The following is a 25,838-nucleotide window of genomic DNA, read 5'->3' as shown; positions in this document are numbered from 1 at the left end:
GAGCTTTCCACAGTTTGTTATGATCCACACAGTCATCAAAGGCTTTAGTATAGTAGATGAAACAGAGGCAGATGTTTTTCTGGAATTCCCTTGCTTTCTCTATGATCCAGTGAATGTTGGCAATTTGGTCTCTGGTTCCTCTGCCTTTTCTAAACTCAGCTTGGACATCTGGAATTTCTCAGTTAATGTAATGCTGAAGCCTAGCATGCAGGATTTTGAACATAACCTTACTAGCATGGGAGATGAGTGCAACTGTCTGGTGGTTTTAACATTTTTTTGTACTGCCTGTCTTGGGAATTTGGATGAGGATTGACCTTTTCCAGTCCTGTGGCCACTGCTGGGTTTTCCAAATTTGCTGACGTATTGAGTGAATCACTTTGATAGCATCATCTTTTAGGAATTTAAATAGCTCTGCTGGAATTCCATCACCTCCACTAGCTTTATTGACAGCAGTGCTTCCTAGGGCCCACTTAACTTCATACTCTATACTCCATACTTCATACTGGCTCTGGGTGAGTGACCACACCATCATGGTTATCCAGGTCACTAAGATCTATTTTCTATAGCTCTTTTCTGGGTATGCTGGACTATATAGGCTGCTATTAATACCAAGCAAATAAAATAATTGCTCTATTCATCTGGGCAATTTTTATTTCAAAATGTGATCTATGTAAGGGAGTAGATGTCAGCCTAATTATCCTATTATGGACATAAGGGAGACTTAAAATCAGTACGTGGTGCCTACACCTGAGCCTCGATGTTCCAATCTACCATGTAGTATCAGCCATGGAGGGAGAAGTTCTACTTTATTCTAAGAAGCGTGTGAAACTGGTCTTGATGGCTTAGCAATTGATTGGTTTTTCTCTAAACTAAGAGCACCAATGTTTCCTGAGAGGCCCTGGGGCAGGCTTTAACAAAAACCTAAGGTCTTAAGTGTCCCCCTAGAGCTCAGGGACTTCACAATCACCCTAAAAATGCTCTGAGCTCTGAGTTTGGCCCTGGGGATGTAGAGACTCAACCTTGGGCTTAAGAAGATCAGGCACCATGAAGGGACAAAAGAGGCAAGAAAAGAAGATAAATAAGATAAAAGGAACTTTAGGAAGTACCATTTTAAAGGAAACTGAGTTGGATCCCCACTAAAGAAGGTAAGAAACCTGTAAGGGGAAAGGGGGCAAAGGGATTAGCTCTGTGATTGTCACAGCCACAGCAGTCTAAGAGATGTATGGGGAATTGAGGTTTCACGCCTATCCTAACATGTGTGTAGGGGTGTGTGTATGTGTGTGTGTGTGTGTGTGTGTGTGTGTGTGTGTGTACTGGGGAGGGGAGCAGTGCAGAGTAGCTGAATAGGAAAAGTTTGATTTTGTCTCTAAAGTACAAGGTAGATGTATCAATAGGATACTGAGAGGCTCCTCCTTTAGGTTCACCTGACCAAAAAGGCAGGCAGTAAAACTCTACCCCATTCACTGCCATCTATTCCCCTCTTGTCTATAATCAAGCTGAGCTAGGAACATGTCTGGTAGTCCCACGACTGGGTAATCTGGCTTTCTAGGCTAGCTAGGATAGGAACGCAAGAAATGCTGCTGGTTAGTCTTGGGAAAATGATGAAGAATCAATCCTTTGGTAGGATGAGATAGGATGTGCTCTGTCTGTATAGTACAGGCTGTTGTAGATATCATATCTCATGCCCCTGCTGCTGTTGTGGTTTAAGAACAAGGCAGGAGACTCCAGAGAGAATGATTGGGCTGCCATGAGCCCAAGAGACCTAGGGAGGGAGTAGAGCAAGTTAGAAACCAATGGGGCAATCTCATTATCTGCTTCTTCTCTCCATCCCTCAAAAAATGGTTTAGGCCAGTGGTTAGGGTACAATAGCAGAAAAACGTCACCTGTTTGAGGTGATTACTTGACAATTCTATCTTACTCTACATTGGTAAGACAATTTCACATGAAACTGGATTCAGTTTTAAGTACCCCATACTTTAAATGAACCAAAGTGGTACTTTCCAGACAGGAGATGCTCTCTTTAGACTTCTTCAGGGCTATCTCACGACACAGGAAGCAGATGAGGTCTGTGTGGCCCAAGGAGCAGAGCAGGACCCAGGGTTGGTTACTATAGAGAGAAAGAAAGTTTTTCTTTACAATGAGCTCAAATCCATCAGTCATAGCAACAATACCCATTGATGAGTAGAACTTTCTGACACTGTAAGTATGTGAGCAAGGATGACACCAACACTTCGTGGGGATATTATAAAAGGGACTCAAGCATGGATTGAAGGACTTGGAAGGGAGGTTGGACTATATGACCTTGAAGGTATCTAGACTGACCTTAGTAGCAGTCTTGGCTTTCACCTACATATTGTTTACATTTTCTTAGGTAAGATATAGGGAGGGGTAGTCAATGGGGAGCCTGGACACTATCATAGCTTAGGAGAAATATTGAAATGGGTGGTGAAAGTAGTTGGTTAGTTGAAAAACAAGAGTCCACTCTCATGCTTCATACTGTCCCTTGTTACTTTCTTAAGCGTTTGAGAAAGTAACATTGGCCATGGAACAGTCACATTGATTGAATTGGACAAGCTCTGGATTGGAGCTTCAAAACCTGGGTTCTAGTTCAGTTCTGCCACTGAAATGCTCTGTGACTTTGAGCAAATCATTTCTCCTCTCTGTGTCTCAGGTCTTGCCTCTATAAAATGAAGCTAACAAACCTTGAACTGCTTACCACAAAGGGATGTTATGAAGACCAGATGACTGTAGTGTATATGTAGGGATATATAAATTGTGACTGGGAGCAAGGAAGGGAAAGAAAAACTAACATGGTTTAAATACCTCTAATGAATTAGACACTGTAAAAGACACTCGCACATGCCATTTCTCACTCACCTCTCACACTATAAGGTGAATAGTATTTCTTATTTTTCACAGATTAAGAACCTGAGGCTCAGAGAGGTGAAGGAATTTATACAAGGTTCACACAGCTATTAAGGAATGGAGGTAGATTTGAAATATAGGACTGCCAGATACTGAGATTTGTGTATTTTCCCATTGTACCTTGCTGATTGAACACATGATGGGAGATAACTGAATATAACTATTAGACAGTGGGGCCCCAAGAAAGTTTTCAAAAGGCCAGGATATAGAAATTGTTATTATGTCAACCTGGCTAGTTACTTGACAACTATAGGCCCAGATCTGATGTATGACTGACTGGCTCAAAATAATTAGCATTACCATTGTTGTCCCTCTATCTACCAGTGTTCTTAGTTTGCTGTTCCTCTACCCCTAGCCCTACTGAACTCCAGGGGATAATTCCTCTGGGGATGGCCACCAGTTTCTGGTCTTTCTGTCTTACCTTTCCAGCTCACCTCAGTAGAGTTAAGGGCTGAGGACTTCAAAGAGCACAGTGAGCTCCGGCCTGTCTCCAGAGCTTTCAGCTGCATTTCCTGCTAATGTCTCAGCTCCAGTATAGGAAGCAGAACTGGAAAACTTTCGCAGGTCCAGCTCTGTGCATTCAATGGGAGTGTGGACCCAGTGGGAGTGGCTCTCTGAGGCGCAGGAGGCCAAGGTAAAAGATTCTTGTATGGGGAAGCCATGAGTTGAGCTGCTGTTGTCATCTAGGATGGAATTAAGTGGCTGGGTCTCAAATATGCTTTCACTCAGTGGGGACTCAGGGCTGGTCTTCTGGCCAGGTGGTATGGGGAAGAGAGATTCCTCCTCTGCTGTCTCACCAGCCTCATACTGAAGCGAACTTCCTGAAATTTGAAACAGAAAGCCACTGGGTCAGAGGAAGCCAAAAGTAGGGGCTCTTCTCAGTGGAGCAGCTGGCCCTGAGCACAAAATTGGGAAATATCTGGGAACTAGTGCACTCCTTCCCATCCCTGGGAATCAGAGCACATAGCACCAGGCTGAGATGACAAAGTTGAGAAACACATTTGCATTGGGGTATCAGATTGAGGCTACCTGGTGGTGGATCAGGGAAAAAGAATCAATTTCTCCAGAGAAAGAGAATCCTTTGTGGGAAGCAGGAGTTTAACAATCTCCACTCTAGATCTGGCAATGAGCTTTATTTCCTGGTGCTATTCCCGTGTATATTTTGTGTTATATGGCAAAAGGCACTTTGCAGGTGGAATTAAGATTATGGACCTTAAACAGGTAGATTATCCTGGATTACCCAAGTGGGCCCAATGTAATCACATGTGTCCCTATAAAGGGAATATGGAGTAAGAAGAGTCAGAGAGAGTATCAGATATGCAAGATGAAAAGCTTTTGACCACCATTGCTAGTTTTGAAAATGGGAAGGGGTCATAAGCCAAAGAGCAGGTGGTATATAGAAACTGGGACTGGCCCTCAGCAAGGAAATGGGACCTCAGCCCTATAACTGCAAGGAACTGAATTCTTCTATCTTTCTGAATGATTCAGGAAGTAGATTATCTTCTGAAGCCTCCAGAAAGGGATAAAGCCTTGGCAACACCTTGATTTCAGCCTCGCTAGACTCTAAGTGATGATCCAGCCAAGCTTACAAAGCTTCTGATCTATGGAAAGGGTAAGATAATAAATGAGTGTTATTTTAAGCTATTAACTTTGTAGTAATTTATTATAGAAGTGATAGAAAATTAATATGCCTTTCATGCATAAATCTAATTCAACATCAGGTTACAAATTAAGAGCCTATGGGATGTGTATTTGTTTGACCCCTGCACTGTGGCATTGGTTGCTTTTAATTACAACTCATTGTTAGAACTTAGCACTATTTCATACAAAGATTTAGATTCTTGGCTTCTCTTGAAAATTCAGAAGGTTTTGAAACATTGAATATTCCTACATGGTAGTAAAGAGCTAAAGCTGGGTAGTAGATTCCCTTTAGACAGGGGATGAACTATTCAATTTGTCACAATTCCTACTCCTCTCTATTGTACCTTATATTGGATCCAATTCACATATTAATCTCACCCATACAAGCCCAGTATGCATATAAGTCAGTGACTTCTGATAAACACCTTCCCCAAATGAGAAAATGTCTTACCCTTTTTCCCCTATGGAGACCATGAGGGAGCTACCTGCCCTCGTATCCTCAGAGAAGGGTACTGCATTATTATTTTGAAGACAGAGGAGGTGCCGAGAAAGGTTACCCATTTCTCCTCTCCTAAGGCAGGGGGAGGGAAACAGGTGGCTCTCAAATGTTGCTTCATCTTCTTCCTTCTGGGCCCTGGAGCCAAAATGTTTCATTGCCCATGCCCAGAGATGGGTCAACTGCTCTTATCTGAGAAACTGGCCTCCAAAGTCAGAGACAAGATGGTTCACCCTGAGCCACAATGTTCCGGGAGACATCAGAGAGTAGAGGTGAGAGAACCAGAGTTTTGGAAGGGTCATAAAGGGATAAGAAGGAAATGGCAACCCACTCCAGCATTCTTTCTTGGAGAATCCCATGGACAGAGGAACCTGGCAGGCTACAGCCCATGGGATCGCAAGAGTCAGACACGACTTAATGACTAAACCACAAAGGGATAATAGTGTTCCCCTTGTGCCCTACATCCCTTGACATGGGCCTCAGTCCTTGTTGAGGACACAGAGAAGAATATGAGCTCTTACCTGTGAAAAAATCAAGTTTATTAAGGAAAGATCAGAAACAACACCTCAAGGGAGAGGTAGGCCAAGCCAAGAGAGGCACTGGACCAGGAATGATGAAGTATCAGAGATTTTAATGGTGGGGTGTTTACATATTTATTTAGATGGGCATGAACTGAGAATTTTGATTGATAATTGTAAGTTACATACCAACAGGTTCTATTGTGCGTATCTTTCCCATAACTCAGTCTGCTATAATAAGACGTATGTATGCCTGCAATGCAGGAGACCTGGGTTTGATCCCTGGGTTGGGAAGATCCCCTGGAGGATGGCATGGCAACCCACTCCAGTATTCTTGCCTGGCAAATCCCCATGGACAGAGGTGTCTGGTGGGCTACAGTCCATAGGGTCACAAAGAGTCAGACATGACTAAGCAACTAAACACATGGCACATGTATGTATAGAGTATTTATGAACCCTTAATTGGTTAGAACTGGACATGGAACAACAGACTGGTTCCAAATAGGAAAAGGAGTACGTCAAGGCTGTATATTGTCAACCTGCTTATTTAACTTATATGCAGAGTACATCATGAGAAACGCTGGGCTGGAAGAAGCACAAGCTGGAACCAAGATAGCCAGGAGAAATATCTATAACCTCAGATATGCAGATGACACCACCCTTATGGCAGAAAGTGAAGAGGAACTAAAAAGCCTCTTGAAGAAAGTGAAAGAGGAGAGTGGAAAAATTGGCTTAAAACTCAACATTCAGAAAACTAAGATCATGGCATCTGGTCCCATCACTTCATGGCAAACAGATGGAGAAGCAGTGAAAACAGTGGCTGACTTTATTTTTTGGGCTCCAAAATCACTGCAGATGGTGGTTGCAGCCATGAAATTAAAAGATGCTTGCTCCTTGGAAGGAAAGTTATGACTAACCTAGATAGCATATTAAAAAGCCAAGACATTACTTTGCCAACAAAGGTCCATCTAATTAAGGCTATGGTTACTTTCCAGTGGTCATGTATGGATGTGAGAGTTGGAATGTGAAGAAAGCTGAGTGCTGAAAAATGGATGATTTTGAACTGTGGTGTTGGAGAAGACTCTTGAGAGTCCCTTGGATTGCAAGGGGATCCAACCAGTCCATCCTAAAGGAGATCAGTCCTGGGTGTTCATTGGAAGGACTGATGCTGAAGCTGAAATTCCAATACTTTGGCCACCTCGTGCGAAGAGATGACTCATTGGAAAAGACCCTGATACTGGGAGGGATTGGGAGCAGGAGGAGAAGGGGACAACAGAGGATGAGATGGCTGGATGGCATCACTGACTCAATGGACATGAGTTTGAGTAAACTCCGGGAGTTGGTGATGGACAGGGAGGCCTGGCGTGCTGCGATTCATGGGGTTGCAAAGAGTCGGGCACGACTGTGTGACTGAACTGAACTGAACTGAATAGGTTCCCAGCTGCCTAAGGTCACAGCTGTGTATCAACGGGGCATGTGCCAGGCCTGGAGAAGCCCTATGGTTAGTTTGTATACACTGTGTGCCTAGGGAGCATACACTGGAGTTGGAAAGGTCTCCGTGGTTATTTTGTATATGTGTGAGCTCTCCTTGGCTGTTCTGTGGCATGTCTGGGGTAGGATTTAGAGATCAGCTGGCATCCTTTTCAGCTAGACCACCCCTCATTGCTCATGCCTATCTTCCTACCTGATGGTATGGTTAAAACTCCTAAACAAATGGACTACTATAGCCATCATCAAATAATGTAACAACTGAAAACAGTTAACAATGGGGAAGTGGGGTAATCTGATTTCCAGATTTACCATATTATAATTAAAACAGTGACCAGTTTTTAACAATGACAACAAAAACACAAGGCATAAAAAGAAACAGGAATGTCTGACCCATTTAAAGTAACAAATAAAATTGACATAAACTGTTCCTGAGGAAGTCCAGACATCAGACTTACTAGACAAAGGCAGAAAAGTACTTTCTTAAATGTGTTCAAAGAAAACCATGGAAAAACAGAGACAAAGAATTAAAGAATATAAGGAAATAAATGTATGAACAAAATGGGACTATCAATAAAGAAAAATTGTAAAAAGGAACAAAACAGAAATGCTAGAATTGAAAAGTAAAATAGCGGAAATAAAAAATTCATTAGAAGAGTTCAACAGCTGATCTGAGAAGGTTTAAGAATAAATGAGCAAACCTAAAACGTTACAGTTGAAAGTATAAAGTCGGAGGAGCACAAATTTAAAAATAAGGAAAAAGGTAAACAAAACCTGAGAGACACCATCAAGTGGGCCAATATACACATTATGGGAGGCCCGGAAGTAAGAGAGAGAGAGAGAAAATCAGAAAAAAAAATTTGAACAAATAATGGCTGAAATTTCTCAAGTTTGAGAAAAGACATGAATAACACATTCACCATGCTCAACAAATATCAAGTTGGAAAAACTCAAAAAGATCCATATTGAGACATAAACAAGATGTAGATAGTCAAAGACAAAATGAAAATCCTGAAGCAGAAGGAGAGAAACAATTTATCTAGTACAAGGGATCCTCAATAAATTCAACGTTGATATCTTTTCAGAATCTGTGGAAGCTTGAAGGCAATAAGATGACATACTTAAGTCTCAAAAGAAAAAAACTGCTAGTGTATAGGAATGCAATCCTATACACTAAAAATGAGAAAACAGAAAGAGAAATTAAGGAAAAAATTCCATTCACCATTGCAAAAAAGGAATAAAATACTTAGGAATAAATCAAACTAAAGAAACAAAAGACCTATGTATAGAAACACTGATGAAAGAAATAAAAGATGACACAAATAGATGGAGGAATAGACCATGTTCATGGATCAGAAGAATCAATATAGTGAAAATGAGTATATTACCCAAAAGCAATCTATAGATTCAATGCAATCCCTATCTAGCTACCAACAGTATTTTTCAGAGAACTAAAACAAATAATTTCACAATTTGTATGGAAATACAAAAAACCTCGAATAGCCAAAGCAACCTTGAGAAAGGAGAATGGAACTTGAGGAATCAAGCTGCCTGACTTTAGACTATTCTACAAAGCTACAGTCATCAATGCAGTATGTTACTGACACAAAGACAGAAATATAGTTCAATGGAACAAAATTGAAAGCCCAGAGATAAACCCATGCACCTATGAACACCTTATCTTTGACAAAAGAGGCAAAAATATGCAATGGAGAAAAGACAATCTCTTTAACAAGTGGTGCTGGGAAAACTGGTCAACCACTTGTAAAAGAATGAAACTAGAAACACTAGAAAGTGTTAGAAACACTTTCTAACACCATACACAAAAATAAACTCAAAATGGATTAAAGATCTAAACGTAAGACCAGAAACGATAACACTCCTAGAGGAAAACATAGGCAAAACACTTTCTGATATAAATCACAGCAAGATCCTCTGTTATCCACTTCCCAGAGTAATGGAAATAAAAGCAAAAATAAACAAATGGGACCTAATCAAACTTAAAAGCTTCTGCACAATGAAGGAAACTATAAGCAAGGTGAAAAGACAGCCTTCAGAATGGGAGAAAATAATAGCAAATGAAGCAACTGACAAAGAATTAATCTCAAAAATATACAAGCAGCTCATGCAGCTCTATACCAGAAAAAAAAACCCCCACAAAAACAACCCAATCAAAAAATGGGCTCAAGAACTAAACAGACATTTCTCCAAAGAAAACATACAGATGGCTAACAGATACATGAAGAGATGCTCAACATCACTCATTCTCAGAGAAATGCAAATCAAAACCACAATGAGGTACCATGTCATGCTGGTCAGAGTGGTTGTGATCAAAAAGTCTACAAACAATAAATGCTGGATAGAGTGTGGAGAAAAAGGAATGCTCTTACACTGTTGGTGGAAATGCAAACTAGTACAGCCACTATGGAGAACAGTGTGGAGATTCCTTTAGCAACTGGAAATAGAACTGCCGTATGACCTAGAAATCCCACTGCTGGGCATACACACCAAGGAAACCAGAATTGAAAGAGACATGTGTATCCCAATGTTCATTGCAGCACTATTTACAATAGCTAGGACATGGAGGCAATGTAGATGTCCATTAGCAGATGAATGGATAAGAAATCTGTGGTACATATACACAATGGAATATTACTGAGCTTTTAAAAAGAATGCATTTGAATCACTTCTAATGAGGTGGGTGAAACTGGAGCCTATTGTGCAGAGTGAAGTAAGCCAGAAAGAAAAACACCAATACAGTATATTAACGCATATATATGGAATTTAGAAAATGGTAACCATGACTCTATATGCGAGACAGCAAAAGAGACACAGAGATAAAAAACAGACTTTTGGTCTGTGGGAGAAGGTGAGGGTGGGATGATTTAAGAGTATAGCATTGAAGCATGTATATTACTATATGTGAAATAGATCACCAGTCCAGGTTCGATGCATGAGACTAGGCACTCAAGGCCGGTGAACTGGGATGACCCTGAGGAATGGGATGGGGAGGGAGGTGGCAGGGGGCTTCACGATGGGGGACACATATACACCCATGGCTGATTCATGTCAATGTGTGGCAAAAACCACTACAATATTTTAAAGTAGTTAGCCTCCAATTAAAATAAATAAATTAAAAAATAAATAAAAGAAATAATCTGTTAACCAAGAATGTTATACCCTGAAAAAAATCATTCAAAAATGAGGGAGAAGGGCTTCCCTGCCAGTCCAGTGGTTAAGACTTCACCTTCCAATGTAGGAGGTATGGGCTTGATCCATGGTCAGGGAGCTAAGATCCCACATGCCACATGGCCAAAAAGTCAAAACATAAAACAGAAGCAGTATTTAACACATTGAATAAAGACTTTTAAAATGGTCCACACTGAAAAAAACAAAACAGAACAAACTTTAAAAACATGAGTGAGAAATTAAAACATCCCTAGATAAAGAAAAGAAGCTAAAGGTGTTTGATATTATTAGAGTAGCATTTTAATAAATGCTAAAGGGAATTCTTCACATTAAAATGAAAGCACAGTTGTTTGTAACAGGAAAAAGCAAAAGAAGCAAAAATAGCACAAAGGAAGGTGATATCAAACTGTACAAGAGCAGTTTTTGTATCCTATTGAAGTTATCAATAAGCTGGTATCAATTCAAACCACGTTGTTAAAATTTATTATGTAATATATGAAATAACTAATGAGGACCAACTGTATAGCACAGGTAACTCTATTCAATATTCTGTAATGGCCTATATGGGGAAATAATCTAACAAAAGGGGATATATGTATATGTATAACTGATTTACTTTGCTGTATACTTAAAACTATCAACATTGTAAATCAAGTATACTCTAATAAATTTTTTAAAAAATAAATAAAATTGAGTATGTTAAAGGGAATCCACATGGTAATCACAGAGAAAAATATCCAAAAGAATCTCATGAAAGAAATGGTAAGGGAATTAAAACTTTTCATTGCAAAAAAACAAAAAACAAACAAACAAACCAAAAAAACTAGCACAAAAACAGCAATAAGTAAGACAATAAACAAAAAATGATGTAAGAAATACATAAAACAAACAATAGAATGCCAGGAAGACTCTTTTATCATTATTAATCTTTATGTATGTGGATTAAACTCTTCAAATGTACAGATTGCTGGATAGATAAAAAGAACATAATCTACCTATATGCTATACAGTGAGATTCACTTTAGATCCAAAGACACAGATAAGTTGAAAGTAAAAGAATGGAAAACATAGTCCATGCAAATAGTACTGAAAAGAGAATTGGGATATCTATACTGATAACAGACAAAATAGACTTTAACGTTAATACTTTTATAAGAGAAAAGGAAGAATATTATATATTTAATAAATGGTCAATACATCAAGAAGTTATAACAACCCTCAGCATACATTCACCAAAGAACTAATCCTCCCCCCCCAAAAAAAATCTATGAACCATTGACACAATTTAAATGAGTAATAGCAGTTCTACAAAAATAGTTGGAGACTTTAATATCACATTTAAATAATGGATTGAATATATAGAGAGAAGATCAATGACAACATAGACGGCTTTAATAACACTATAAAACAACTAGATATAACTGACCTATATAGAACACTACACCTAACAAAAGAAGATAACGTTTTTCTCAATTGCACATGGAACACTTTATAAGTTAGATCACACATGTTAGGTAAAAACACAAGTTTCAGTCAATTTTAAAAGACTGAAATTATACAAATTGCTTTTTCTGACCACAAGACAATGATGCTGTAAAACAAAAACAGAAAGAAAATTGAAAAATCTACAAACATGTGGAAATTAAAACACCACATTCTTAAAGGAACTAATGGATCAAAGAAAATAGCTTAAGTGAAACTATAAATTACTTTTAAACTGAATGAAAATGAAAATACCACATACCAAAATGTATAGTATACATCAGGGCAGTAGCACTCTGAAAGAAATTTATACCTGTAAATGCCTATATTAAAAAAGAAAAGAGATTTCAAATCAATAATCTAACTTTACATCATGAGAAATGGGGAAAAAAGAGCAAAGTAAACCCAAAGCTAGCAGAAAGAAGGAAATAATATAGATTAGAGTGGAGATAGAGTAGAAAAAACAACAGGGTAGATGAAATAAAAAGTAGATTCTTTGAAATGAAAAACAAAATTTCCAAGCTTTTAGCTATATTGACAAAGAAAAAAAGAAGATAAGAATGACTAAGATCAGAAACGAAAGCGAGAGTTTCCTGACAAGATGATGGAGTAGAGGGACCTAAGTTTAACTTCTCAATGAAAATACTAAAATCACAACTACCTGCTGAACAGCCATCAACAAAAAAGTACTGGAATCTAGGAAAAGATATTTTACATTCAAAGACAAAGGAAGCCACAGTGAGATGATAGGAGGGGCACATCTGCAATAGAGTGAAATCCTGTACCTGCCAAGTGGGCAACCAACAAACTGGAAACTAAATTTCAGAGGATCTCCCACAGAACTGAGAGTTCTGAGCCCCACATCAGGCTCCCAAGTTTGCTGCTATGGTGTCATTAGGAGGAGCCCCCAGAGCATTTGGCTTTGAAGACCAGTGTGGCTTGATGGCAAGAACTCTGCAAGACTTGAAAAAATAATAACACTCTTAGAGGGAACACATAAGGTTTCATGTGCACCACGACCTAGGGAGAAAAGCAGTGACTTCATAGTAGTCTGGGTCAGACCTACCAGCTGGCCCAGGAGGGTCTCCTGGATAGATAGGAGGCAACTGTGGCTCACTGTGGGGACAAGGACATTGGTGGCAGAGGTAGAGGGGAGTACTCATTGGCATGAGCTGTCTAGGAGGCCACCTCTGACACTATGACCTGGTTCTACACAACAGCCCTTAGACTTCAGTGCTAGGAGATCTCAGACTAAACAACAAACAGGGCAGGAACATAGCCTAAACCATTAGAAGACAGGCCACTTAAAATCTTCCTGAGCACACAGCCATCTCTAAATACACACCTTAACACAGTCTTGCCAACCAGAGTGACAAGACACAGTTCTACCCACAAGTGGGCAGACACCAGTCCCTCTCACCTGGAAGTCTGCACAAGACCAGCCTCAACCACCAGGGGGCAAACACCAGAAAAAAGAACTAAAATCCTACAGCCTGTGGGATCCAAAACACAAAAAGTTAGGCAAAATGAGATGGCGGAGGAATATTTTCCAGATGAAGGAACAAGATAAAACCCCAGAACAACTAAGTGAAGTGGAGAGAGGCAATTTACCCAAGAAAGAGTACAGAGTAATAATTGTAAAGATGATCCAAGAATTCATGAATAGAATGGATGCAGAGAGTGAGAAAATACAAGTTTTTAACAAAGAGGTAGAAAATATAAACAATAACTAAACAGAATTGAAGAATAAAATGACACAAATGAAAAGTACACTACAAGGAACCAAAAAGAGAATAAATGAGGTAGAAGAAGAGTTAAGTGAGCAGGAAGAAAATATGGCAGAAATTAATGTTGTAGAATAGCATAAAGAAAAATGAAAAAAGTAAGGACAGTCTGAGACACTTCTGGGACACATCAACATTCACATTATAAGGGTACCAGAAGGATACAAGATAGATAAAGGATGTGAGAAAATATTTGAAGACACAATAGCCATAAACTTTCCTAACATGAGAAAAGAAATACCCATCCACATCCAGAAAGCACAGAGAGTCCCATACGTGATAAACCCAAAGAGAATTCAGTACCACCAAATGAGTTTCACAGCAAATGATGAAGGAGCTTTACAACAAATGATGAAATAGGCTGAAAATGCCACAATTAGAAACAGGAAAATTACATAATGGGAAAGCTCAACAGTAAATGTAAACATACAGAAAATGTATGGAATCATTCATACACATATTATTGAAACCCACAATCACGAGAAGAGGAGAATACAAACGCAGGATATTGTAAATGTGTTTGAAATGGATAGACCAGCAACTTTAAAGCAATCTTTAAAGCAATATATATGTATATATTTTATGTCAACACCTCATGGGAAGCACAAACCAAAAATCTGTAATAGATACACACATAAAAAATAAAAAAAGAATACAACAGAACTCTTAAGATAGTCATCAAATCCCTGCTGCTGCTGCTGCTAAGTCGCTTCAGTCATGTCCAACTCTGTGCAGCCCCATAGATGGCAGCCCACCAGGCTCCCCTGTCTTTGGGACTCTCCAGACAAGAACACTGGAGTGGGTTGCCATTTCCTTCTCCAATACATGAAAGTGAGAAGTGAAAGTGAAGTCGCTCAGTCGTGTCCGAATCCCAGCGACCCCAGGGACTGCAGCCTACCAGGCTCCTCCGTCCATGGTGTTTTCCAGGCAAGAGCACTGGAGTGGCGTGCCATTGCCTTCTCTGCATCAAATCCCTAGAGAAGAGAATAAGAAGGAAGCGGGGGAAACCTAAAAAACAAATCTAAAACAATTAACAAAATAGCATTAAGACATAAATATCAGTGATTACCTTAAGTGTAAATGGATTAAATGCTCCAACCAAAAGATACAGACTGACTGAATAGATACAAAAACAATATATATATATAGTCTCTCTCTCTCTCTCTCTCTATATATATATATATATATATATATATATATACTGTCTATAAGAGACCCACTTCAAATCTAAGGACACACACAGACTGAATGTGAGGGGATGAAAAAAGGTATTCTATGCAAATAGAAATCAAAAGAAAGCTGCAGTAGCAACACTTATATGAGAAAAAATGGACTTTTTTTTAAAATTTATTTTTTAATTTTTATAATATCTTGGTTTCTGCCATACAACAATGCAAATCAGGTGTAATTGTACATACATCCACTCCCTCTCTCCCTTCCCTCCTTTCCCCCACCCCAACCCTTGAAGTCATCACAGAGCACCAGATTGGGTTCACTGTGGTACATAGTAACTTCTCATCAGCTATCCATTTTAAACCTGATAGAGTACATACATTGATGCTACTTTCTCCATTCCTCCCACTTTTGCCTTGCCCCACTGTATCCACAAGTCGATTTTCTACATCTTCCTCTCCATTCCTTCCCTGCAAATATGTTCATCAATGCCATTTTCCCAGATTTCATATACATGTGTTAATATACTATAGTTGTATTTCTCTTTCTGACTTACTTCATTCAGTACAACATGCTCTGGATTCATCGACCTCACTAAAACTGACTCAAATTCATTCCTTTTGATGACTGAGTAATATTTTATTGTATATATGTATCACATCTTCCTTATCCATTCATCTGTCATTGGACATCTAGGTTGTTTCTATGTCCTGGTTACTGTAAATAATGTTGCTATGAACATTGGGTGAAAAGTGAAAGTGAAGTTGCTCAGTCGTGTCCAAGTCTTTAGGGTACCTGTGTCTTTTTCAATTATGGCATTCTCAGAGTATATGCCCAGTAGTGGGGTTGCTGGGTCATATGATAGATTTATTCCTAGTTATTTATGGAATCTCCATACAGTTCTTCATAATGGCTGTATCAATTTACATTCACACCAGCAGTGTAGGAGAGTCGCCCTTTCTCGACATCCTCTCCAGCATTTATTGTTTGTAGATTTTTTGATGAGGGCCTTTCTGACTGCTGTGAGGTGAGGTGATAACTCATTGTAGTTTTGATTTGTATTTCTCTAATAATTAGAGTGCTGAGCACATTTTCATGTGTTTACTGTCCATCTGTATGTCTTCTTTGCAAAAATGTCTGTTTAGATCTTTTACCAAATTTTTGATTGCTCTGTTTTCCTAACAAAGCTGTATGAGCTGCTTATATATTCTGGAGATTAATCCCTTCATGGATCACAGCCTTATCATGATAACACATGGCATTGTGTTATCATTGCATAACACAATGAAGCTATGAGCAATGCATTGAAGGGCCACCCAAGACGACTGGGTCATAGTGAGCAGTTCTGACAAAATGTGGTCCACTGCAAGAGGGAATGATAAAACATTCCAATATTCTTGTCAGGAGAACCCCTTGAACAGTGTAAAAAGGCAAAAAGATATGACACCAGGAGGTGAGCCTTCCAGGTGTCCAATAAGCTACAGGGTAAGAGCAGAGGACTATTATTAATAGCTCCAGAAAAGCATGAAGTGGCTGGGACAGAACACAAATGATACTCAGTTGTGGATGTCTGGTGGTGAAAGTAAAATCTGATGCTGCAAATAACAATATTGCATAGGAACCTAGAATGATAGGTTCATGAATTAAGATAAATTGGATGTGGTCAAGCAGGAGATAGCAAGAGTGAACATTGACATCTTAGGAATAAGTGCACTAAAATGGATAGGAACAAGTGAATTTAATTCAGATGACCATAACATCTACTACTGTGGGCAAAAATTCCTTAGAAGAAAGGGAGTGGCCCTCATAGTCAGCAAGAGTCCAAAATGCAGTAATTGGGTGCAGTCTCAAAAATGACAGAATGACCTTGGTTCATTTCCAAGGCGAACCATTCAGCATTACAGTAATCCAAGTCTATGCCCCAAACAGTAATGCAAAAGAAGCTAAAGTTTGCCAGTTCTATGAAGACCTACAACACTTTCAAGAACTAATGCCCAAAAGATGTTTCTCTCATCATAGGGGGTTGCAAAGCAAAAGTAGGAAGTTAAGAGATGCCTGAAGTAACAGGCAAGTTTGCCCTTGGATTTCAAAATTAATCAGGGCAAAAACTAACCCAGTTTTGTCAAGAGAACACACTGGTCATGGCAAACATCATAGTCCAACAACACAAGAGGTGACTCTACACATGGACATCACCAGATGGTCAATAAAATCAGATTAATTCTATTTGTTGCAGCTGAAGATGGAGATCTATACAGTAAGGAAAAACATGATCTGGAGCTGACTGTTGCTAAGATCATGAGCTTTTTATTGCAAAATTCAGGCTTAAATTGAAAAAAAAAAGTAGTGAAAATCACAGGGCCATTCAGCTATAGCCTAAATCAAATCCCTTATGATTATACAGTAGAGGTGGGGAATAGATTCGAGGGAGTACCTGAAGAACTATGGATGGAGATTGATGACATTGAATAGAAGTCAGTGAAAAAAAGAATCTCAAAGAAAAAGAAATGTAAAAAGGCAAAATGGTTGTCTGAGGAGAGCTGAGGAGAGAAGAGAAAAAAGAGCTGAGAGGAGAAGAGAAGCAAAAGTCAAGGGAAAAAGAGAAAGATACACCCAATTGAGTGCAGAGTTTCACAGAAAAGCACAGAGAGATAAGAAGGCCTTCCTAAACGAACAATAGAAATAAGAAAGGAAAACAATAGAAAGGGAAAGGCTAGAGATCTCTTCAAGTAAACTGGAGATGTCAAGGGAATATTTCATGCAAGGATTGGCATGATAAAGGACAGTAATGGTAAGGCCCTAAGAGAAGCAGAAGAGTTTAAGAAAAGGTGGCAAGAATACACAGAAGAACTATACCAAAAAGGTAATAATGACCTGCATAATCACAATGATTTGATCACTCACTAAGAGCCAGACATTCTGGAGTGTGAAGTCAAGGGACATTAGGAAGCATTACTACAAACAAAGCTAGTGTAGGTGATGGAATTCCAGCGGAGCTATTTAAAATTCTAAAAAAAAAAAAAAAAAAAAAAAAAAAGATGCTGTTAAAGTGCTCCACTCAATAAGTTATAAAATGTGGAAAACTTGACACTGGCCACAGGACTGGAAAAGGTCAATTTTCATTCCAATCCCAAAGGAGGGAAATGCCAAAGAATGTTCAAACTATTGTACAATTGTACTCATTTCACATGGTAGGAAATTTATGTTCAAAATACTTCAAGCTAGGCTTCAGCAGTATGTGAACTGAGGACTTTCAGATGTACAAGCTGGCTTTAGAAAAGACATTGGAACCAGAAACCAAATTGCCAACATTCACTGGATCACAGAGAAGGCAAGAGAATTCCAGAAAAAAATCATTTAATTCTGATTCATTGACTATGTTAAATATTTGATTGTGGATCACAACAAGCTGTGGAAAATTCTTAAAGAGATGAGAATACCAGAGCACCTTACCTTCTACTGAGAAATTGGTATGTGGGTCAAGAAGTAACAAAACGAGACATGGAGCAACTGACTGGTTCAAAATTGGGAAAGGAGAAAGACAATAGCTTATTTATTTTATATGCAGAGTACATCATATGAAATGCTTGGTTGGATGAATCACAAACAGGAATCAGGATTGCTGGGAGAAACATCAACAATCTCGGATATGCAGATGATACCACTCTAATGGTTGAAAGTGAAGATGCACGAAGGAACCTCTTGATGAGGGTGAAAGATGAGAGTGAAAAATCTGGCTTAAAATTCAACATTCCAAAAACTAAGATCATGGCATCTAGATCTATCACATCATGGCAAATAGAAGGGGAAAAAGTGGAAGCAGTGACAGATTTTATTTTCTTGAGCTCTAAAATGACTGAAGATGGTGACTCCAGCCATGAAATTAAAAGATGCCTGCTCCTTGGAAGGAAAGCTATGACAAACCTGGACAGTGAATTAAAAAGTAGACATCACGTTGCACAAAAAGGTCTATGTGGTCAAAGCTATTGTTTTCCCAGTAGTCATGTACTGATGTGAAATTTGGACCATAAAGAAGGCTGAGCATGGAAGAATTGATGCTTTTGAATTGTGGTGCTGGAAAATACTCTTGAGAGATCGTTGGACTATGAGGAGATCAAACCAGTCAATCAGAAAGGAAATCAACCCTGAACATTCATTGGAAGGACTGATCCTGTGAATAGCCAACTCATTGGAAAAGTCCTTGATGCTGGGAAAGATTGAGGGCAAAATGAGAAGGTGGTAGTACAGGATGAGATGGTTAGATTGTACCACCAATTCAATGAACATGAATTTGAAAAAACTCTGGGAGATAGTGAAGGATAGGGGAGTATTGTGTGCTGCGGTACTTGGGGTCACAAAGAGTCAGATATGACTCAGAGACTGAAAAACAACAAAAACAAATTTTTCGTTTGATTTGCAATAATGTTCTCCCATTCTGAGGATTGTCTTTTAATTTGTTTATTGTTTCCTTTTCTGTACAAAAGCTTTTCAAAAAAAATCAATACTGTGAAAATGACTATAATACCCCAAGCAATCTACAGATTCAATGCAATCTGTAGCAAATCACCAATAGTATTTTTTGCAGAACTAGAACAAAAAATTCACAATTTTTTGGAAACACAAAAGACCTTGAATATGCAAAGCAGTCCTTAGGAAGAGAAATGGAGCAGGAGGAATCAACTTTATTGTCTTCAAACTATACTACAAAGCTACAGTCATCAAGACAGTGCAGTACTGGGACAAAAACAGAAATAAAGATCAATAGAACAAGACTGAATGCCCAGAGATAAACTCATGCACCTATGGGAACATTATCTTTGACAGAGGAGGTAAGAATATACAGTGGAGAAAAGATAGCCTCTTCAACAAGTGGGGCTGGGAAAACTGGATACCTACATGGAAAAGAGTGAACATAGAACACTTCCTATCCCAATACATAAATATAAACTCAAAATGGATAACTCATGTCCATTGAGTTGGTGATGCCATCCAACCATCTCATCCTCTGTTGTCCCCTTCTCCTCCTGCCTTTTATCTTTCCTAGCATCAGGGTCTTTTCCAGTGAACTGGATCTGTACATCAGGTGGCCAAAGTATTGGAGCTTCAGTCTCAGCATCAGTCCCTTCAATGAATATTCAGGACTGGTTTCCTTTAGGATTGATTGTTTTGATTTTTCTTCAGTCCAAGGGGCTCTCAAGAGTCTTCTCCAACATCACAGTTCAAAAACATTGATTCTTCAGTACTCAGCCTTTATGGTCCAACTCTCACATCTATACATGACTACTGGAAAAACCATAGCTTTGACTATATGGACATTTTTCAACAAAGTAGTGTCTTTGCTTTTTAATATACTGTCTAGGTTTGTTATAGCTTTTCTTCCAAGGAGCAAGCATCTTTCAATTTCATGGCTGCAGTCATCATCTGCAGTGATTTTGGAGCCCAGGAAAATAAAAAACATTACCTCCTAGACTAATTGGACTAAAAGCAAAAGTAAGCAATTGGGTGTAATTAAACTTAAAACCTTTTGCAAAATATATTTAAAATAAAGAGACAAACAAGGATACTACATAATAATCAAGTTATCAATCCAAAGAAGATAACAGTTGCAAATATATATCCATCCAACATAAAAGTACCCCCATATATAAGGCATACACTAACAGTTATAAAAGAAGAGCTAGGTAACATAATAATAGTGGGGAGAGTAACACCCCAATTACATCAATAAATATTCAGACAGAAAATTAATAAGGAAATGCAGGCCTTAAATGACACAATAGACCAGATGAATTTAATATTTATACATCATTCCAACCAAAAGCAGCAGAATACACACTCTTCTCAAGCACAGTTAGAATAATCTACAGGGTATATTACATTCTGAGCCATAAAGAAAACCTTGATAAATTTCAGAAAACTGAAATCATATCAAGCATCTTTTCCAACCACAGTGCTATTAGATTGGAAAACAACTTTAAGAAGAAAATTGTAGAAAACACCCACGAACACATGGAGGCTAAATAATATGCAACTAACAAACAAGATCACTGGATAAATCAATGAGCAAATTAAAGGAAAAACCTAGAGACAAAAGAAAATGGAAACATAGTGATCCAAAAATGATGGGACACAGCAAATGCAGTTCTAAGAGGCAAGTTTATTATAGCAATACTTTATTACCTCAAGAAACATGAAAAACCACAAATATACAACCTAACCGTATACATAAAGCAACTAGAGAGAGAACAAACAAAATCCAAAGTTTCAGGAGGAAAGATGTCATAAAATTTAGAATAGTGGTAAATGAAAGGGACTTAAAAAAATAGAAATGGTCAATGAAAATACAAGCTGGTTCTTTGAAGACATAAGCAAAATTGATAAATCTTTACCTAGATCCATCAAAATAAAAAGAGAGAGGGTCAAATCAATAAAATTAGAAATTAAAAAAGAGAAATCACAATTGACACCACAGAACTACAAAGGATAATGAGACAACTACAATCAACTATATCCCCCCAAAATGTACAACTAGAATGGACAAATTCTTAGAAAGTTACAATCTCCCAAGACTAAACCAGGAAAAAATAGAAAACATGAAGAGACCAATCAGAAGTACTGCAATTGAAACTGTGATTTAAAAAAATAAAGTCAAGGACCTAGTAGCTTCATAGGTGAGTCAACATCCTTCTAAGTACCTTCCCTCCTGAAACTCTTCTAAAAAAGTGCAGAGGTAGGAACATTTAGGAGTTTATTTTGTGAGGTAATCATCACCCTGATACTATCACATCAAAAGAATAAAATACCTAAGAATAAGGCTATTTAAGGAGACAAAAGACCTCTACTCTGAAAACTAAGATGATAATGAAAGAAATCAAAGATGACTCAAACAAGTGGAAAGATATAACATGATTTTGGATTGGAAAAATGGTGTCAAAATGACTATACCACACAAGGTAATCTACAGATTCAATGCAACCTCTATCAATTTACCAGTGGCATTTTTTTAAGAGCTTCTACAAAGCTACAGTCATCAAGACAGTATGTTACTGACACAAAGACAGAAATATAGATCAATGGAACAAAATAGAAAGCCCAGAGATAAATCCATGCACCTATGGACACCTTATCTTTGACAAAAGAGGCAAAAATATACAATGGAGAAAAGACAATCTCTTTAACAAGTGGTGCTGGGAAAACTGGTCAACCACTTGTAAAAGAATGAAACTAGAACACTTTCTAACACCATACACAAAAGTAAACTCAAAATGGATTAAAGATCTAAACGTAAGACCAGAAACGATAACACTCCTAGAGGAAAACATAGGCAAAACACTTTCTGATATAAATCACAGCAAGATCCTCTATAATCCACTTCCCAGAGTAATGGAAATAAAAGCAAAAATAAACAAATGGGACCTAATGAAACTTAAAAGCTTTTGCACAATGAAGGAAACTATAAGCAAGGTGAAAAGACAGCCTTCAGAATGGGAGAAAATAATAGCAAATGAAGCAACTGACAATGAATTAATCTCAAAAATATACAGGCAGTCCATGCAGTTCTATACCATAAATAAATAAATAAATAAATAAATAAATAAATAAATAACCCAATAAAAAAATGGACTCAAGAACTAAACAGACATTTCTCCAAAGAAAACATACAGATGGCTAACAGATACATGAAGAGATGCTCAACATCACTCATTCTCAGAGAAATGCAATTCAAAACCATAATGAGGTACCATCTCACACCCGTCAGAATGGCTGCTATCCAAAAGTCTACAAACAATAAATGCTGGAGAGGGTGTGGAGAAAAGGGAGCCCTCCTACACTGTTGGTGGGAATGCAAACTAGTACAGCCACTATGGAGAACAGTGTGGAGATTCCTTCAAAAACTGGAAGTAGAACTGCTATATGACCCAGTAATCCACTGCTGAGCATAGACACCAAGGAAACCGAACTGAAAGAGACACGTGTACCCCAATGTTCATCGTAGCACTGTTTATAATAGCCAGGACATAGAAGCAACCTAGATGTCCATCGGCAGGTGAATGGATAAGAAATCTGTGGTACATATATACAATATAATATTGCTCAGCCATTAAGAAGAATACATTTGAATCAGTTCTAATGAGGTGGATGAAACTGGAGCCTATTGTATGGAGTGAAGTAAGTCAGAAAGAAAAACACCAATACAGTATACTAATGCATATATATGGAATTTAGAAAGATTATAATGATGACCCTATATGTGAGACAGCAAAAGAGACACAGATGTATAGAACATTCTTTTGGACTCTATGGGAGAAGGCAAGGGTGGGATGATTTGAGAGAATAGCATTGAAACATGTATATTATCATATGTGAAACATTGCCAGCTCAAGTTTGATGCCTAGATAGGGTGCTCAGGGCTGGTGCCCTGGGATGACCCTGAGGGATGGGATGGGGAGGGAGGTGGGAAGGGGGTCAGGATGGGGAACACATGTACAGCCATGAGTGATTCATGTCAATGTGTGGCAAAAACCACTACAATATTGTAAAGTAGTTAGCCTCCAATTAAAATAAATAAATTAAAAAAAAAGAACATTCTCAAACACCATACACAAAAAATAAACTCAAAATGGATTAAGGACTTAAAATAAGACTGCATGCTATAAAACTCATAGAGGAAAACATAAGCAGAACAGTCTATGATATAAATTACAGACATATCTTTTTGTATTCACCTCCAGAGTAATGATAATAAAGATAAATGTAAACAAATAGGACCTAATTAAACTTAAAAGGGTTTTCATGGCAGTAGAAACAATAAACAAATCAAAAAGGCAACCCACAGGATGGGATAAAATATTTCCAAATAATGCAATTGACAAAAGATTAATCTCCAAAATATACAAACAGCTCAATATTTTTTTAAAAAGGCAAAGAACCTTATCAAAAAATGGGGAAATGATCTAAATAGATCTTTCTTCAAAGAGGAATAATGGATGGCCAAAAAACACGTGAAAAGATGCTCAACATCACTCATTATTGGGCTTTCCAGGTGGCACCAGCCATAAAGAATCCACCTGCCAATGCAGGAGATGCAGGTTCAAACCCTGGGTCGAGTAGATCCCCTGGAGAAGGGAATGGCAACCCACTCCAGTGTTCTTGTCTGGAAAATCCCGTGGATAGAGGAGCCTGGTGGGCTACAGTCCATGGGGTCACAAAGAGCTGGACATGGCTGAGTTTCTGAGCATTTTTGGAATTAATAATCACTAATTATTAGAGAAATACAAATCAAAACTGCAATGTAATATCACCTCACACTGGTCAGAATGACCATCTTCAAAAAATCTATAGACAATAAATGCTGGAGAGGACGTGGAGAGAAGGGAACCCTCTTGCATTGTTGATGGGAATGTAAGTTGATAAAGCTACTATAGAGAACAGTATGGAGGTTCTTCAGAAAACTAAAAATAGAGTTACCAGAAGATCCAGCAATCCCACTCCTGGGCATATACATGGCAAAAACCATACTTCAGAAAGATACTTGAACTCAAATATTCATTGAGCACTATTTACAATAGTCAAGGTATGGAAATAATCTAAATGTCCATCTACAGTGAAAGGTTAAAGAGATGTGGTACATTTGTATAATGGAATATTATTTAGTTATAAAAACTGAAATAATGCCCTTTGCCACAACACAAATGGAACAATAGATTATCATACTAAGTGAAGTAAGTCAGACAGAAAAAAAAAAACAAATATGATATCATTCATATGTGGAATCTATATCAATGTATGACAAAACCCACTGAAATGTTGTGAAGTAATTAGCCTCCAACTAATAAAAAATAAAAAAATTAAAAAAAAAACAAAAAACATATCACCACAAAAAAAAAAAGTGATACAAATAAACTTATTCAAAAAACAGAAAGGGACTCACAGATTTAGAAAATAAACTTATAGTTAACAAATGAAACGTTGAGCGGAGGGATAAATTAGGAGGTTGGTTTTAACAGATACACATTACTATATATAAAATAGATAATCAACAAGGACCTACTGTATAGCACAGAGAACTCGTCTCAGTATTCTCTAATAACCTATATGGAAAAAGGATCTGAAAAATAATATATTATGTACACATGTATAACTAAATCACTTTTCTGTATATCTGAAACAAACGCAACATTGTAAATCAAGTATACATATAAAATAAATATTAATAAAAATAAATGAATCTGGGTATATTATTATTAATTACAAGCTTACAGAAATTAAATAAAATTAGCAAAGAATATTTAAATAATTATATATTAACAAATTAGATAATCTAGATGAAGGGGGTAAGCTCCTAGAAATCCACAAATTACCTAAGCTGAGTCAATAAGAAATAGATAATATCAACAGAGTTATAACAAGGAAAGAGTGTGAATCAGTAATCATAAATCTCTCAATGTAGAAAAATCCAGGAAGAGATAGCTTCTCTACTGACTCTAACAAACATTAAAAGAATTACTCCTAATCTTTTTCAAAATTTACCAAAAAATTAAATGAAGTTTAATATCTAACTCATGTTATGAGGCCAGCAATAACCTGATAAAATACCAGATAAAAACACACCACAAGAAAAGAAAATTATACACCAATATTGCTCATGTATATTCACTTAAAAATTTAAAAAAATATAAGCGTAATGAATCCTATAGCATATTAAAAGGATTACACACCAAGAGAAGTTTATCATAAGCATGCATGGATGATTTAACATGATAAAATAAGTGTTAACATCATTCACTAATAGAATAAAGAGAAAAAAAAGACATGATCATCTCAATTGCCAAATTAAAGTAGAAATAAAAGGGAACGTCCCCATTATGGTAAAAAACATACATGAAAAATCCAATGTTTATATCAAACTCAATGGCAAAATACTGTCACCTTCTCCCTATGATTAGAAAGAAACAAAAAGAATGGCCACTTTTACTACTACAAGTCAGCATCTTAATAGAAGTTCTAGCCAGAGTTATTATAGAAGGAAAATATATAAAATAAATACAAATTGGAAATAAAGAAGTCCCTGGACCACTAGGGACTCCCCTGGTGGCCCAGTGGTTAAGACTCTGCACTTCCAATGTAGGGGGTGAAGATTTG

General features: G+C 37.7%; 1 protein-coding gene across 1 annotated transcript in view; it reads right to left on the bottom strand.

Annotated features, from left to right (window-relative positions):
• Nucleotides 1–381: 381 nt before the first annotated feature.
• EDA2R (ectodysplasin A2 receptor) overlaps nt 382–25,838 on the bottom strand; it is a 76,867-nt gene continuing 51,410 nt past the window's right edge. The window contains exons 4-5 of the mRNA XM_043459751.1: nt 3,347–3,769; nt 382–2,107 (exon numbers count right to left, since the gene is read on the bottom strand). Coding sequence (XP_043315686.1) covers nt 3,370–3,769 — 400 coding nt within the window. The 3' untranslated portion in view covers nt 382–2,107; nt 3,347–3,369. The remainder of the gene's footprint in view (nt 2,108–3,346; nt 3,770–25,838) is intronic.

Source organism: Cervus canadensis, chromosome X (genome assembly GCF_019320065.1).
Source record: "Cervus canadensis isolate Bull #8, Minnesota chromosome X, ASM1932006v1, whole genome shotgun sequence".
Lineage (NCBI taxonomy): Eukaryota > Metazoa > Chordata > Mammalia > Artiodactyla > Cervidae > Cervus > Cervus canadensis.
The sequence above is the reverse complement of the archived record's forward strand: the minus strand, read 5'-3'. Positions and strand labels throughout refer to the sequence as shown.